The sequence below is a fragment of the Vitis vinifera genome, chromosome 12 (assembly GCF_030704535.1).
Source record: "Vitis vinifera cultivar Pinot Noir 40024 chromosome 12, ASM3070453v1".
Classification (NCBI taxonomy): Eukaryota; Viridiplantae; Streptophyta; class Magnoliopsida; order Vitales; family Vitaceae; genus Vitis; species Vitis vinifera.
Window position 1 is genome coordinate 24,666,279 of NC_081816.1, and position 16,222 is coordinate 24,682,500.

The following is a 16,222-nucleotide window of genomic DNA, read 5'->3' on the forward strand; positions in this document are numbered from 1 at the left end:
TAATAATAATAATAATTATTATTATTATTATTATTAAAAAAATAATAATAATTAAAAAAAAAAAAACTCTACAAGCAAAATTGCGAGGCCTCTAAATCTGGTTTATTACATCTACCACTGTTATAAACACGAAAAGAAAAGATAGCTGCCAACTTCCCTGTGAGCCTGCAACTTGGATAATAATTAATGAAGAATTCATGAAAGTGATCTCCTACTTGGTGATATAAGGAAGACCTGTAGAAGCTTCTCTACTTGCTTTTCTTCTTGCTGCTTTTCTTTTGAACTCTCTTAAATCTCAGGCCCTTACTAGAGAGTGCACTTGACGCACTCTTGCCTTCGAGCTTCTTTGTTAGTTTTACCACACTAGCCATACCTTTTCTCGCAGCTGCCCGATGCTCTGGTCTACGGCTCATCATCTTGCGATCCAGGGGCCAATATGCATATGGCTCAAGCTTGTCCTTTCTTTTCACGTCCCCAGCTGCCTTTTTGCTAGCATACTCACCTCCTGTGTAAGCCCACCCTGAATCTGATGTTTTCCTGCGCTTTCGATTATCTCTTGCAGAGTTCATAGACATGTGACTACTTGCTTGACTCCTTACATCTGAATCAGGGTTAGAGGGCATCTCTCTCCTTGGCTTTCCTCCCTCACGAATTATCAGGCGCCCTTCAGAGTCTACCTCTGGCTCATCTTCTAATCCTGGCTTCCGTTTTAGGTGCCCTGTTGATCGAAGTGCTGACCTTGTCTTGTGCTGGTCCAGCAAGTCAAGTGGCTCATCTTCTAATTGGTCAAACAAGTCTTCTGGCAATCTCTTGGCTGCTTTATGCATTCTGTCGGACCAAGATAGGTTATGTACAGTGGTATCAGTCCAAAATAATATGGATCACATGCTCAGGAGCAGATGAAATGCATACTTCTCTTGCATGGTTACTGAGCACTTAACCTTTTGGGACATCAACAATTGATGTCCCTACCATGATCAAGAGGCTAAACCTTCTAATGATTGAACTGTCTTAAACACTTGATCTTTGCACTAGCTGATTGTTGCATAATTATTAACTTTCACAGTTTAAATATGTTAAGTGGATGTTTAGATGGGTAGATAGGTCAAACTTACAGCCACTGAGGCCATAGATGTCATACCCAGTGGTGATCTAAAGCATATTGGTCATGTACCTTTAGATGCAACTACATTCAAATTTTTACTCACTGACCGTGATGAAGATGCTTTGGAGTTGTAATACAAGGTAGCCTTGCTCTGTTGACCAAATAGAGTCTGGTCATCTGTATATTCTGCATCACTGCCCTCACTTTCTCCATCCCCAAAGTTGGAAAATATTTTGGTATGATTCCATCTGCTAAGCCTGAAAAGACATTTAATAATCACAAACCATTGCTAGATGCAGCACTAAACAATTTTTGAAAAAGACTAAGAGTGCCTTTGACAGTGTTTCCACTCAAAATGTTTTTTGTGAAAATGTTTTCTCTGAAAATGTTTTTAGGAGAATCATCTATCAAATATTTCTTCAAGAAATACTACAAGTGATTTTTCAATATTATAAGTGATTTTTAAAATTTTTAATAGTGTTTTCTAAATTTGCCAAACATCTTATTTTTCTTCAAAAACACTTTCTGCATTATAAGTGTTTTTTAAAATGTTGTCAAACATACTCTAAATGCAATTTCTTGTTATGTTTCATTAATATATTATCTTCATTTTGCCTAAAAGAAAATCTAAATGCTGTGAGAGAGAACCGCATAACCTGGATGTTGTTGCTTTTGACTGTTGAGATCTAATCTCTTCAGAGTTTGCTTCAAGTTTCCTCTCTTTCCGCTCCTTGATCTATGTATTAAAAGGATGAATAATATAATTTAATAAAATAAAACAATAAATACATATATACATATGTATGTACGTGTTTCAACATGACATAATCTGACAGACCTTCCTTATATTAGTAAGAAGTTTCATGTGTTCTTCAGGCATAACAGCCTTAACAGCATCCAGACCACATTTCTTAACCAGCATTTCCAAAAGAAGCTTAACCTGAAAATAAAAATACAGAAGAAAAACATATTTCAAGATTGATTTTAAATATGAACTTAAACCACAAACAGACCAAAATTGGATGATCAAAAGAGACTTGCTGCTATGTTTGACAGAACAAAGTAACAACAGCAGTGCCTTATGAGGTAAGATACAGAAAAGGGTAGGGCATGGAAAAGATAAGCAAAGCCTTCAAACACCTCAATTGGTTAAGAGAAGCAGAGGGCAAAATCACAAACCTTAGCTTTGAACTGGTTTTTGGTGATATCTTGCCAGTTCAGCAGGCCCTCTACCATGCTCCTTAAGTGCATCTGCAACCCCTCAGTTTGTGATTTGGCTACCAACACCTTCAACAAACCTAAATTAGCCTGCATGAAAGCAAATCTCCGAATTGGAAATCAAACAAGGATAAAAAAGCTATCATTTAGCGGCCAGACAAATACAAGATTGAATGTGTTTTAAGTACAGAGGAACAAACTTTAGCAATCTCTCGGTTCTTTCTCTTTAGGAGAAGAAATGTGGATGGAAGCACATTGTAAGCAGTTGCAACAAGGTCAGAAAACTCATAAGCCAAACGAGCTAGGCCTTTCACTGCAGCACTGATCATATGAGGGGTTTCACCAGCCAGGCCTGCAGCTACCTGTGATCATGAAAAAGCTTAAGCCACTGTACCTACTACAAGGTGATGTGTCTGTGTTGGAGAGAGAGAGAGAGAGGCCTGTGTTTTTTAAGCACTATAACCACCACAAGGTGGATATGTGCACATGCACTTGTGTGTGTACATGTGTTGATATGCACATGCTTGTATGCCTGTGCATGTAATGTGAGACAGGGGAGAGCCACTATAACTACTACATGGCTGATATGTGTGTGCATGTTGATAGGCATAAGTGTGTGCATATGAAAGAGAAGGGGAGAGAATTCATGATTATCCATTAATGAGATATTCTGGCTAATGTTAATAAGTATATGCATTTTGAAATAAGAATGTCCCTGAGCAAGAGAGAGAGATAGAAAAAGAAAATTGTTGTTTTAAAGAGGACAAAAAGAGAAGGGGGGCGGGGGTGTCAACCTGAGATATTCAAGAAAATAAGATTTGAACAGATTTTGTACCATGTTAAAGAATTGATGCAGGTTTTCCTTTTTTCCACCTTTCTCTTCATCCCTACATGCATGGCCAATTTGGACAAGCATGTCATAAGCTCTGTTTCTTGTTTTCTTATTAGCCTGCATGAGAATACAAGTAGTAATTACATGCTTCCAGTAATTCCACAACTGAAGATAGGAGACCAGAAGTGCTGTAGAGTAAGCCAGTTAAATTGTTTATCTACTTCTTTTGATAGGCAAGCGATATATATATATAAAAAAAAAAGCAAGGTAAATAGTATCCACATGCTTCCAATAATTACAGAACTGAAGATAGGAGACCAGAAGTGCTATATAGTAAGCCGGTTAAATGATTTATCTAGTTCTTTTGATAGGCAAGCGCTATATTAAAAAGAAAAAGAAAAAGAAAAAAAAAGCAACATTGTTGACTCCTCAACTAATCAAACCTAACAATAAAAGAATTAGAAAAGTTTCCCTAACAAAGAAGAGCTCTCTGAATTCTCTAAAAACTTCCACTTCCACACTTTACACAAACACCAAAACATGTGGAGAGAGATTGATCTCAACATCATCTTGCATCCCTTTGTGATGGAGCTCCCATGCCACCCTAACAAGAAGTCTTTGACCTTGCAAAGGACACACAAGAAATCTCAAACAAAGAGAAAATTGAAGAACAATAAAGTGCAAACCATCCTAAAATAGATGAGGAGATATGATTAGCCAGTGCTTTGCTGTGTTTGCATGGCAACAGCAGTTGACAAGAGGCTATCCAAGCATCATCAAGAGATCTCAGTCATAAGGATCTTCTCACAAAGTGCCTCCCAAATAAGACACTAATTTTTTATGGAGCCAAAAACACCAAACTCTTTAGGGAAAGAGCCATTAGCACCCACAGAGAAAATTATAGAACCATTTAACCAAGAAATTCACATTCTTAGTCACCCTTTGCAAAGTAATGTCCTCAAGACCAACCCGCCAGCTGACTAAATTTGACAAAGAAACAACAGTACCAACCCCAACTCTTAGTCAACGAATCTCCAGAGTGAGGGTCTCAGTGACCCTAATTGCATCCTTCAACCAGAGATTTGATGCTCAAGCATTTCTATGCAAAATAAAACTGAACAAACAAAAATGAAAAATCCAGATAATGGATCTTGCTACATGATGCTCAAAGCCTAAAACCTGGTCCCACAGCTCTCCCCAATGGAAGTACTTGTCTTAGAATGGAAAGAACCATAAACTCTCCTTAACAGCTTTCCAGAGACACGCCCTGAACCTTTCAGCCCCCTCCCTAGAAAACTCCACACCCTCTAGTTCCCCAAATTTGCCTAAAATGACTCCTCTACAGCTTGTTCTGTCAACTTCAATTCTGTTTGCTAAATTAGAAACAACAATTTTATTGCATCAAAATAAAAATTATGAGAAGGATGAGCTATCTTTCATAAAAGACAATCCAAAACATCAAGTGATGATGACAAAAAGTCTAGGGGTTCTTTGAAGTTGGAGATCCCCTCTATATTGAATATCCTAGATACTCATTTTTGTGATTAGCTTTGCTTTGTTTGTTAGTATAGTCCTTTGTTTGAGGCTTGCCTTGGGCTGTTTCTGTGTATACTGCCTATATACGTAGGGCACGTCCCCACCTTTTTAGCATTTCTTAATTCATGATCTTGTTAGACATCAGAAAAAGAGATGATGACAAAAAGTGTGATATTTAGCACAAGCAAATTTTATAAATGAAGAAAAAAGGTCATCCAAAGGCAATCCAAAGTATACAGGAAGTATACAATAGGTGCCAAAAGGCAAAAATAAAAAAGAAGAGGGGATACAAAAAGCATCACCTACCCTCATCTAAAACTCAACCAATAAAAAAAGTTGATTAAATGTAAAGGTCCTTCATCTATAAACAACTTAGTCCAAGACTAAAGACTACAAACAAAAGAATTCTTCATCCTATGAATTGAAAGCTCCTCATTATAGAAGACTATCCTGTTTCTTTCCTTCTACACTGTCCAAAAATGGCATAAAGGAGTCAACATCTAAGCCTTTTTATGCTTCTTGCCCATGAAGGACCCATGCCAACCAAGGGAAGTCTCTCTAATCGAGAATGGAAGAACCCGTGTCACACAAAAAAGAGCAAATAATAACTCCCACAAAACCTTAGTTTTCGTGCAATGAATTAAAATGTGATTAATAGACTCTTCTTCGACAAGATAAGGGAAACATCTATTAGCTAGGGGCCACCCCCTCCTTTTTAGCTAATCCAATGTTAAGACTTTACCCCACGAGGCTTCCCACACAAAAAAACCCACTTTGGGAGGAACATAAGGGCTCTAAATGATTCTCTTGAGAAACAAGATTGCATTTCCAATCTCCACTGCACTATAAAGGGACTTAACACAAACAATCCTATCTTTCGTCTTTTTCCATAAGCCCTATCCTCCAAATCTGCACTTACCCTCTTCCCTTGAATTGTCAAGAGGAGCCATTCCACCAAGTCCACCTTCCAATCATTGAAATGCCTAGAGAAACAAAGATTCCTACTCCCCTCTCAACCGTAGAGTCCTGAACCTCCACGATCCACGTCTCTTTTGATGCCGCCAAAGCATACAAAGATAGGTAAGAATCACACAAGGCCTCAACGCCGCACCATTTATCCTTCCAAAATCTCACTCTTCTACCATTTCCCATAGAAAACACGATGTTGTTGCTCAACAAAGAGCCTTCCTTCCTAATCTCCTTCCACAACCCCACGCCAAACCCCTCCCTCACTTCACGAGTATACCACCCTCCTTCTTCTACCCAAAACTTCTTACTAATAACTTGCTTCCAAAAAGCCTCCTTTTCTTCCATGAAGCGCCAACTCCATTTACACAAGAGGGCCCTGTTAAGCGTAGAAAGACATCTAACACCCAAACCACCCTTACTTTTATATGAGCAAACAACTGCCCACTTAACAAAATGAGTCTTTCGCTCCAAAGCCCCCCCACTCCAAAGAAAGTCCCTTTGGATTTGCTCTAATCTCAATCTAACCACTCTAGGCATACACAAAAGAGACTTGAAGCAAATGGGTATGCTAGATAAAATGCTTCGAATGAGAGTAAGTCTCTCTCCTTTAGAAATAAAAACTCTCCTCCACCCTATCCCAAACTGTTACAGATTTGTGCGGAGCACCCAAAGGTAGCCCTAAGTAAGAGGAAGGAAACGCTCTCACCTTGCACCCAAGCTCAAATTACCTATTGGTAAAATCTCACTTTTGTCCAAATTAATTCTCAAACCAGAGATGGCTTCAAACCACATTAACAACCAGCTCAAGTAAGCCAACTAGTCCTAAGAAACCTCACAAAAAACCAACGTATTATCAACATAAAAAAAATGGGTAATTTGAGCCCCATCACCATCCCTCCCCTTAACCCTACAACTTGTCAAAAATCCCCTACTCACTACTCTCTTAATAGGGCAGCTAAATGCTTTCATCCCAATCACAAAAAAGATAAGGCGAAAAGGGATCCCTTGCCTCAAACCTATGAAAGAACCCTGACAGAGTGTGTTTAATCAAAACTATGAGCGTTGCAATAGAAATGCACCACTTTATCCAACCTGCCCATTTTTGCATTGCTTGGAGCAGAAAATCCCAATTTGAGTGATCATACGCCTTCTTTATATCAAGCTTGCACAACATTCTGCTCTAAATCTATAGCCTCATTGCTTTTGACATTCTAATCATAGACGAAACCTTGAAGAGCATTTTGTACATCAACAAGAAGTGTTTGCTAAACTGGTGTTTTTGTTATGTTTTGTCTATGCAAGGGGTCATGATGGAATAAGATAAAGACAAGGCAACTTTAATGTGTCTGCACTGACTAGCATCCATGACGTAAGAGTTCTCATGGATTGGCTACATTTTACAAAGTTTTATCAGAAATTTCAACATAATAGAAACCTAGATAAAAAATCTAAATTAGTTCAGAAAGTTTTCAATTGCAGTAAAAGAAGCCAATTGAAGCTTCTGTGCTAGCTTCACCAGATTTTAATAAGGTTCTGTGCAAGATTCTGATGCTTCAGGAGTGGAAATTGGAGTTGTCACAAGCTAAGAGGGAAAACCAACTGCCTACCATCATCACAACCTCAATGGAGTCAAACTTCAGTACTCAAAAAATGATTTGGGGTTTTATGCAATTGTGCAGACAGTGAAGCATTGGAATCATCATTTTCCCTATAGCGAATTTATCTCTCACTTGAACCATGAGGCACTGAAATATGCCAATCAACACCTCAGCAAAGGCATGCTAAACCAGTATAATACATGAAGCAGTTTATCCTCTCTTTTTGGCCCAATTTGGAAATTTTAAAAAACCTTTAGTAGCCACACCCACACATAGTAAAGGAGTTCATTCCTTTCTCTACCACACAACATGCAGACTTCCTAGTGCCACATGGACAAGATCCTGCTCCACGAACTTTCCTTCTCTGACTGGGTCATGAGAGACCACCCAAACCCTTTCTTTAAGCCCTTCTCTTTGTGCAACTTGGCCCCTCTTGCATTGTCAGCTCAAACAAAAGTAAGGATGGTTTGGGGGTTAGGAATATGTTGTTACTCAACAAGGCCCTATTGTGCAAATGGAATTGGCATTATGCAGAGGAGAGGGGGGCTTTATGGAAGCAAGTCATTAGTGGTAAATATGGGGAAAGAGGGTGGATATTCTGTGAAGTAAGAGAAAAGTATGGGGTAGGGTTGTGGAAAGCCATTAGGAACAATTGGGATATTTTGAGTTACAATATGTTGTGGGTAATGGAAGGAGAGTGAGATTTTAGAAAGATAAGTAATGCAGTGACGAACCTTTGAATACTTCTTTTCCTTCCTTATACAGTATAGCTTCGCCTAAGGAGCCTTGGGTGGAGGATGTTTGGAACCCTTTAGTTGTTGGGGGTTGCAAGCCCTTTGCTTCTCTAGGCAGCTCAATGATTGAGAATTGGAATTTGTGGAGCGTTTTCTTCTAAGATTGCAAGGGAGGAGGGTGTGTAGGGATGTGGACGATAAAGTGATCTGGACAAAGTCAAAGGATGGTAAATTTTCTGTTAAATCCCTCTACTAGACTTTGAAGTCGGTTAGACAAGGTGCTTTTCCAACTAATGTAATTTTGAATTCTTGGGTGTCGCCTAGGGTGGGCTTCTTTGCTAGGGAGGCAACTTGAAATAAGGTTTCAGCTTGGATCACATTCAGAGGAAAGGTTAGCCTTTGGCTAATAGATTCTTCCTTTGTCTTTCGAAGGAAGAATCCATTTATCACATCCTCATGCACTACAATAGGGCAAGGGTTTTATGACGCTTATTGTTTCATTTGTTTGGGGTGTCATGGGTGCTCTTCTCCTCAGTTAGAGGCATTGTCAGGATGACATGGTTAATTTGTGGGTAAAAAGAGAAAAAAGGTGTGGTAGGCTACTCCCTTATGCCTTTTCTAGACAATTTGGAAGGAAAGAAACAGTAGCACATATGAAATGAGGGGCATTCAGTCCAAGGGCTTAAACTTTCTTTTATATGTAATCTTTGGGTGTGGGCTAAGTTGTTTGTAGTTTTAAATCATTTCACTATTGATTTTGTGGACTGGTTGGGTTCTGATTGAGGGGGCGATTTTTTTGTTGTTCCCCCATTTTTGTGGCATTTTTAGGCATCCTATGTACTTTGGAGCGCTCTTTTGGCATTTCTCTTGTTAATATACTCTTTTTTATCCATTAAAAAAAAAAAAAAAAAATCAGCCCCTTTTGCAGTGGCCATAATGCACCCACTGAGACATCCAAGTCTGGGATTCCCACCATAAAGATATGGAGCAGCAAAAGTTCAGATTCCATGCACGGGCTTAATCAAGAACATGATCAAGGCCCTTGCCTATTTCAGATGGCTCAGAGAGGCTCTGGGGAAAAGCCTCAGTCATCAGCAATATATCTAAAAGGTTTCTTCTCCACAAATGAATCAATTTTTTTTTTTTTTTTGGATAAGTAAATGAATTTCATTAATAAAAAAGAGACGCTAAAATAGCGACTCTAAGTATACTTCTCCACAAATGAATCAATAATCCCATCAATCATGCTCAAACCTCCTCTTCCAGAAATCTGGTGCAAAAGTAGTCAGCTGCCAGCTTCCAAATATCTAGGAAAGAGGGGTTGTGACTGAAGAACCTACAGCCATGCTCTAACATCCAGGAAGTTCCCTCAGTGAAAAATATATCAAACAGAAAGAGATGTCATAAAATTTCTAGATTTATTTTTTTGGTAACGGACAATCATAAAAGCTGAGATTTGGTTTCCTAATGGCTGAATTTGCATATGATTCCTACAAGAATGCAAAAGCATGGTTGCTCCATTGGGAATTGTACATGGCCGCAAGCTCAACAGTGTTGCTGACTACCCTCCTTTTTGTAATGTCAAGACGATTAATGTAAAAGTAGAGAACATGGCATCACACATACAGTAGGTCCATGGAGAAGTATGCCAAAGTTGGGGTTCATCATCAAGATTATACTCCTAAAGAAGGCTAGTTTGTGGTTCAATAAAGTCCAATTCAGCCAACATCAATGTAGCTTGATTTTGGAATCAATGTTAATGTGGATTCGTAATTTATTCAACAAAAGGACACATTAATAAAAAACATTAATGGTTTAACAGTCAGGCGAGAAAAATAACCATCCCAATAGACTTAATCAAAGCTCCACAGTTGACGAATGATACCTCTTTCAGGGCAAGGATTATCTCAGTTAGGAAAGAACTGATGATATCACATCTCTTTTCTGATTCACACTGCAGGGAAAAGCATAAGTTCTTAGGTTAAGATGATGTGGCCTATTGATCAAATGTAGAGTTAATCTAAGTACATGTATGTGCATAATAAATAGTCAATATAATGTGAGTGCGGAAGATTCTAAAATGGAATGTCAACTACATTGTTATTAACCTTGGATGCATGGACTATTAGAGAGTACAAACACTCCAATCTGTGATGTTTAGCAGAAAAATGGCAGGAAGGCAGCACTTCAATCATAAGTTTGAGCAATTCCTCGAACTTTGCTGAAAGGAAAGTATCACAGTTCTGCCCATACAAATATAGCAACACAATCAGTTTAGGAAAACATGTTAAAAATGAATTTACAGAAGTTTGTATGTCATATGACATCACAAAAAGATGACCCAGCTGTGATCTGCTGAAACTATTAAGTTGTTAACATAATGGGGGATTCAACAAAAAGGAACCATATTGGAAGTTAAAATAGCTTCTCTCCTAATTGAAACTATTTAGTCATGACACATCCCATTTTAGTTATCCATGTTATTGACCAATATACCAGAGAATGTAAATATTGTATTGAAGTATATATAAAATGCAAACCAAAAAGCAGTGCCATAATGAAAATATGCATCAACTTGTAAGATTTTGCAGTAAAAAATTACCCTGAGAATAATTGAAAGAACTTTGTATGCCTTCTTTTGGATCAAACCTTCATCATCCTGTGATTCAGGAACACCTTGCCCTTAATTTCTTTGTGTTGTGAAAACACACACACACACACAACAAAAAAATAACCCAATTATATAAAGAGGGACAAACCCTTAATGCTGGCTTTGTTGCAACAAACAACAGATCAATCTCTTTGGCATTCAAACCAGGCAAAAGTGACACTGCCAAGTCAAAAAGCTGAGCCCTGCAGTTACACAGAGAAGGGAAAAGTAGAAGGTCAAATGCAGCATAGACCTATCTATTTTTTTTATTTTTATTTTTTCTGATCAGAAACGAACATATGTATTAATTGGGAAGCATAGACCTATCTATCACTCCACATTTTCATTCGACAGACAATTTAATAATTCATTCATGAAAATAATAAACACATACTTGAGAACTATTAAAAGCATGGGCAAAAAACAGATGAATATGCAGTGAGAAAAAACACCTCACAAGTGCTAGTGAACTTCCATTTGATGAATTGTCAATCTCCATAGTATTGGAGTTTCTAGAAGTCTCTGCATTGCCAGCCTCTTGAGTCACCTTCAGAAGCTTCTGCATTGTATTTCTGAAGAACCTTGTGACTATTTCTTTATCTGCTATAGAAGCCAACTCGCAGATTGTGGACTGTAATTTCAAATAGCCCAAGCTAAAAAGTCAGCATCTGAAGTGTGAAGATCATCATAGACTTTGCTATGTCAAAAAGACAGTCTAAATATAGCTTTTAACCAACATGAATATGAAGTTAAAGATTGAATGTCAGGTTCTGAAGCCTGTGTGATTGTGTGTGTGAATACATATTTATATTATTCTCTTCTTGCAATATTTTTATAATAATATCTGGCTACTCACACCTCAATTATATCACACTGAAATTTCAAGCATTGATCACCTTTTTGACCCTTTTTGTCATTAACAAATTTTGACAAAAGGAAAAAATGTTCAAAGGAAACATGCACTGATATTCCTTAACACAGCACATGGTATCACACATTTATCAACTGATTTGGCCTAAAAAAAATATAAATACCTGCAAACAACCACCATCTTGTGCAGATTTCAAGAAGTTCCCTGACAAAACTGACAAAAATTCACGGGCAGAGGACTTTAATGCATTCAAGTTATCAGCTGCAGCTTGTGGGGTATAATGGGCCATAGCTCTTTGTCTGGAAGTGCTCGCATCAGAACCATGCAGATCAATTTTTCCTTCCAGAATCCTTTTATTCTGTTGAATGAGAATCTGCAAACTGGAGCATATTATTCCACAAACATTGGGTTCCTCACAGAGAGCAGTGCATAATTCTTTCTCCAGATCCTTGAAGCTTTCAGCAGTATCCAAAGGGTAGTTGCAAAATGAAGGCAACAAAGACCATAGAGAGTATACAAGTGCATCACAGCTCCTTGATGAAACGATTCGTCCCTCTAGATCAAGCTGTTAAAAGTATGATGTTACTAGTAATACCACATAATAAATATAACACAAAATTCCATCACTATGAAGAGGTTAATACCATTCGAGATTTCTGCTTCATGAGCCTAACTATATTCAAAATTGACCCTCTAAAGAAGCTTAAATGAGCACCAACTGTATACTGCTTTAGAACTGGGAGGACCCAAACATTTGCCTCAGCTTGGTCTTCAACCTCCAACTTAAGAGGTAGAATACTTAAAAATATTTCAGGTCCCATTGCAACAAGAGCTGATCCAACACATTCGTGCAGCTGAGGATTTAATCAAAGCAGGCAAACATCATCAATTAGTACAAGGTTGATGGTTACAGATGATGTTAATAGACTCAATACTTGGGGTGCTATCATGTTATCTTCAACTGACAATTATTCAAATTGGCTCAAGTTATAGCAGGTAAACTATAATTTACTACTAATATACAGGAAACAACAATATTTCATTTCATTAGGAAACACTGCAGTACAAGAATGATATCCTACTAACAAATTACTATAGCTGGAAATTCAATAGAAATGCTATACTTTCAACATACCCATAGAGAATGGACAATTCATCCTGAAAACTAATTACTGAACCATTTTAAATAATAGCCAAAACCTGCTACTTAGCCACTATGTAATGGTGCCATTTAAGGCAATGTCAATCCCCATGCAACAAAACAGCATCTTAAAATTCACACCATTGGAGTCAAATTAGAAAATACAGCCTGTAGAATAAATAAGAAGCTTCCAAGACCTTTTTACTTCATTTTTCTTCTTTCTTGCTATTAGAGGTCAGAAACTAACTGTTGAGAGAGAGAGAGAGAAAGGAGAAAAACCTTATTCACATTCATTGTAATCTCTACTTACAATTGAGAGATATATATATACAAGGCTAGGAGTCCTAACTACCATACATGTGACCTATATTAACAAGGAAAGATAGTATACTATACATACATTATATTCAACACTAACTTTTTAAACAAAGTCTACAGTTTTAGGCCAAAATATAAAAGAAAGAGTATGAAATCAAGAACTGTACTGGAGAATAAACAAATTGACCATCTGGTGCAAGGGAAACTAACGTTCTTTTTTTGTCCTGGATTTTTTTTCTACATTTTTTAATTCATAAAGGTTAGAAACTCAATGTAGAATCTCAATATACAGATTCTGGATTCTATATATAAGACTTAAGGTTTAAGTAGCGGATTGCAGTCACAAGCCTATGAGGTCACAAGTTTTCAATATGATATAAAACATCTGTCTAATAAACATTAGACAGATCTGCATTATGCATGAGAAATGGAAATCAGTTAGTTGGTATTCAATCTGTTGTGGCATTGCCTGACATCATTTGATTCATCTGGGCAACTTGAACAACCAAGTAAGTTCCTTGGCTTATCTTTCCCATGTTCCTCCTATGACATATTCTCTCCTCTTTATTCTGAACTTCAGAATTCCAAGTTTTTTCCTTCTTACCTCCCACCCCATACTAGATCTGCATTATGCATGAGAAATGGAAATCCATCTCATATGGAAATCCATCTCATATGGAAATCCAAACAATCAATTGGAAACTGAACTACAATAATTAAAAAATGCCAAAGGATTAAGAATACCATGAAATAGGAATAATGGTATATGCCAATTTAAACAGACTAAAATAAGGTTCATATTGCAAAGATAACACCACCTGTTTCCTGTAGATGAGGTCTTCATCTGGTAACTTCTGTATGTCTGCCAAGGCCTTGAGGGTTCCCATTAAGAGGTAAGAAGAATTTTCCCCTGAAGGATAACAATGGTTACTTTCTTGATATTGGGGAAGACAAATAGAACACATTTATAAGACTAGATCTAATATCAGAAGGATGGAATACCATCCAATCAAAGAATGGGAAAGTTTTCTTATTTTTGCTGATCAAAAGAACAAAAAGGTTTATTCATATGGATTGACAAAAATGAAAATAAAAACAAAAATAAAACATAAGGGAAAAAAAAAGACAAGCATGATACTGAGTAATTAATATTATTATTTTTTTGATAGACAGAGACATTGAATTGAGAAAGCGCCAAAACAGGGGGTGCATATTGATTACTGAGGAATCATGCATAATTTATGAGCCTGCTATTATTTTTCTTTTCTCATATCTAGTTGCACAGTGAGAAACAGCGCTAAAATCCTTGTTTCAGAGTTTATACAGTTGAAGCAGCATTTGAAGGTATAGATAGAATTCTCAAATGTGGGCTTGACACTTCCTAACATGGTTTATCTATGTTTTGGAAATGCAAGGATCTCTTATATTTTCCTCAAATGCAATATGAGAAGGAAAATTTTATTTGATTAAAATTTTGAAAATGTCAAAATTATCCTTATTTTTAATAAAATCAATCACATAGACAAGGTAATAATTTCTACTTCTGCTTTTTCTATTGCTAAAAGTAGAAGGTAAAGGCTACCCCAAACAATGCCACAGCCAGAGAGAAAAAAAAAAAGGATACAACCATGACATTACCTAATTTATTAAACATTGTTGAGATAACTTGAAATGACATGTCCCATACTGTAGAGTAACGATAATCTAGTAAGCTTTTGATGGTTGCACACAACTTCTCAATGATGGTTGGCCCAGACCTTCTTGTCTCCATGTCTGCATTCATCGTAATCTGATTCACTCCCTGCTTTATCAAGCTTACATCAATGCAAGCATGTATTAAGCTCTTAAGTGCCTCTGTAGCTGCATGTAAGGCCTCCTCATGTTCAGATGCCAAAACATCTGCCACACCCATACGAAGAAATGTAGTTGTAGTGTATTATTGCTTTACAAACACAAGTGTTCTTATAAAGAAACTAATTTCAAAATGCAATTGAATGTAAGGAAAAAAAAAAAAAGATAAGTAAATATCACACCTCTAAGTGCATTGAATATAACAGGGAGCTTAACTATGCATATTTTTCTATCAAGGGAATGAACTTTTCTCATCCCAACATCCAGCAACCGAGTCGTGAATGTAATATCATCTACAGTTCTCTCATTTCCAGAGACAGAAAGAGCTAATGAACATATCAGTTCAAGCAGCACTTCAGGAGAAACCTCTGAAGTTGGGTGAACACAAACTGCATTCAAGCTGTCCATTATGCGCCTAGTAACAAGAGGTTGGTGCAGTTCCAAGAGAGTTTTTAAATACTTAAGGACAGTAGTTGTGAACTTCATAGACATAAGAGGAAGACAGTCTTTTAAAGCATCCAGAATATAAATAACCTCCTGAGCTCCTTTGGGCCTTTCAGATGCAGCTGCATTTGACCCACCAGCAAGTAGAAGATATCTTTCAAAAATGTTTGTAATCCCTTCACTAGCAGGTGCCAGAGCTGATGATCCTTGAAAACTTTGTAGTGTGTCATGGATGCATACATGTGACTGCCTTCTCACCTGTTCAGCATTCAGTTGGCATTAATTAGATAAGTATCTTGGAAGGATTATTTACAAGAACACTATCAAGAATTGCATATTACATACAGATGATGGAGCAGCATTTATTCGTACTTCCTAGCAAACCTCCTATGAAGCTACTCTAGAAGTAGTGTCTACAATGGTGCAGGCTTGGGAATGAGCAACCCCATCCTGCATCCTGTGGAATATTCCAATTCCTAACTCTTCAGAAAGCCAAGATGGGTCTGGACAAAGTGGAGTACCCAATTGGATGTCTGAAATTTCCACAAGTTCTAAATGTAGAATATTCATAAACTAAGTATTTATCCATGCCATGCATGTGCATTGCTCAGATCATACTTGCATGTCAGCCAAGTAAATTCAGAAGTATTTTTCATACTGATCCGATGTGGCCCTTCCAAATTATGAATGAACACAAGGTCAGAACTTTAGAATATAATGCTTCATAAGCTGCATCTAGATGAGGAAATATTTGTTTTGCTTCGTCCCCCACTGATAATAAGTAGAAATTTCAAGTTTATTAACAAGAATGCTTCTTAATGTTAATTGACAGCCAAACTATTTTCAACTGTGTGACAATTTAAAGTTTAAAACAGAAGTCAAAACAAGGACAATTTAGAATATACTCTGGTTTTATTTGCCTCCAAAAATAAAGAAGTTCTGCAAAACAGAACCA

The 16,222-nt window shown here is 37.3% G+C and overlaps 1 protein-coding gene across 2 annotated transcripts in view; it reads right to left on the bottom strand.

Moving 5' to 3' along the window:
- Positions 1 to 80: 80 nt before the first annotated feature.
- LOC100257035 (uncharacterized) overlaps positions 81 to 16,222 on the bottom strand; it is a 17,652-nt gene continuing 1,510 nt past the window's right edge. The window contains exons 4-20 of one of the 2 annotated variants that reach the window (XM_019223558.2): positions 15,006 to 15,525; positions 14,611 to 14,871; positions 13,791 to 13,882; positions 12,158 to 12,367; positions 11,677 to 12,078; positions 11,095 to 11,273; positions 10,752 to 10,845; positions 10,595 to 10,651; positions 10,101 to 10,235; positions 9,878 to 9,946; positions 3,159 to 3,272; positions 2,524 to 2,685; positions 2,285 to 2,392; positions 1,944 to 2,045; positions 1,762 to 1,841; positions 1,213 to 1,362; positions 81 to 828 (exon numbers count right to left, since the gene is read on the bottom strand). In XM_019223558.2, the coding sequence (XP_019079103.1) occupies positions 249 to 828; positions 1,213 to 1,362; positions 1,762 to 1,841; positions 1,944 to 2,045; positions 2,285 to 2,392; positions 2,524 to 2,685; positions 3,159 to 3,272; positions 9,878 to 9,946; positions 10,101 to 10,235; positions 10,595 to 10,651; positions 10,752 to 10,845; positions 11,095 to 11,273; positions 11,677 to 12,078; positions 12,158 to 12,367; positions 13,791 to 13,882; positions 14,611 to 14,871; positions 15,006 to 15,525 (3,315 nt within the window). In that variant the 3' untranslated portion in view covers positions 81 to 248. Of the gene's footprint in view, positions 829 to 1,212; positions 1,363 to 1,761; positions 1,842 to 1,943; positions 2,046 to 2,284; positions 2,414 to 2,523; positions 2,686 to 3,158; positions 3,273 to 9,877; positions 9,947 to 10,100; positions 10,236 to 10,594; positions 10,652 to 10,751; positions 10,846 to 11,094; positions 11,274 to 11,676; positions 12,079 to 12,157; positions 12,368 to 13,790; positions 13,883 to 14,610; positions 14,872 to 15,005; positions 15,526 to 16,222 lie in introns of both variants that reach the window. The other variant, XM_010659585.3, reaches the window with a different exon arrangement.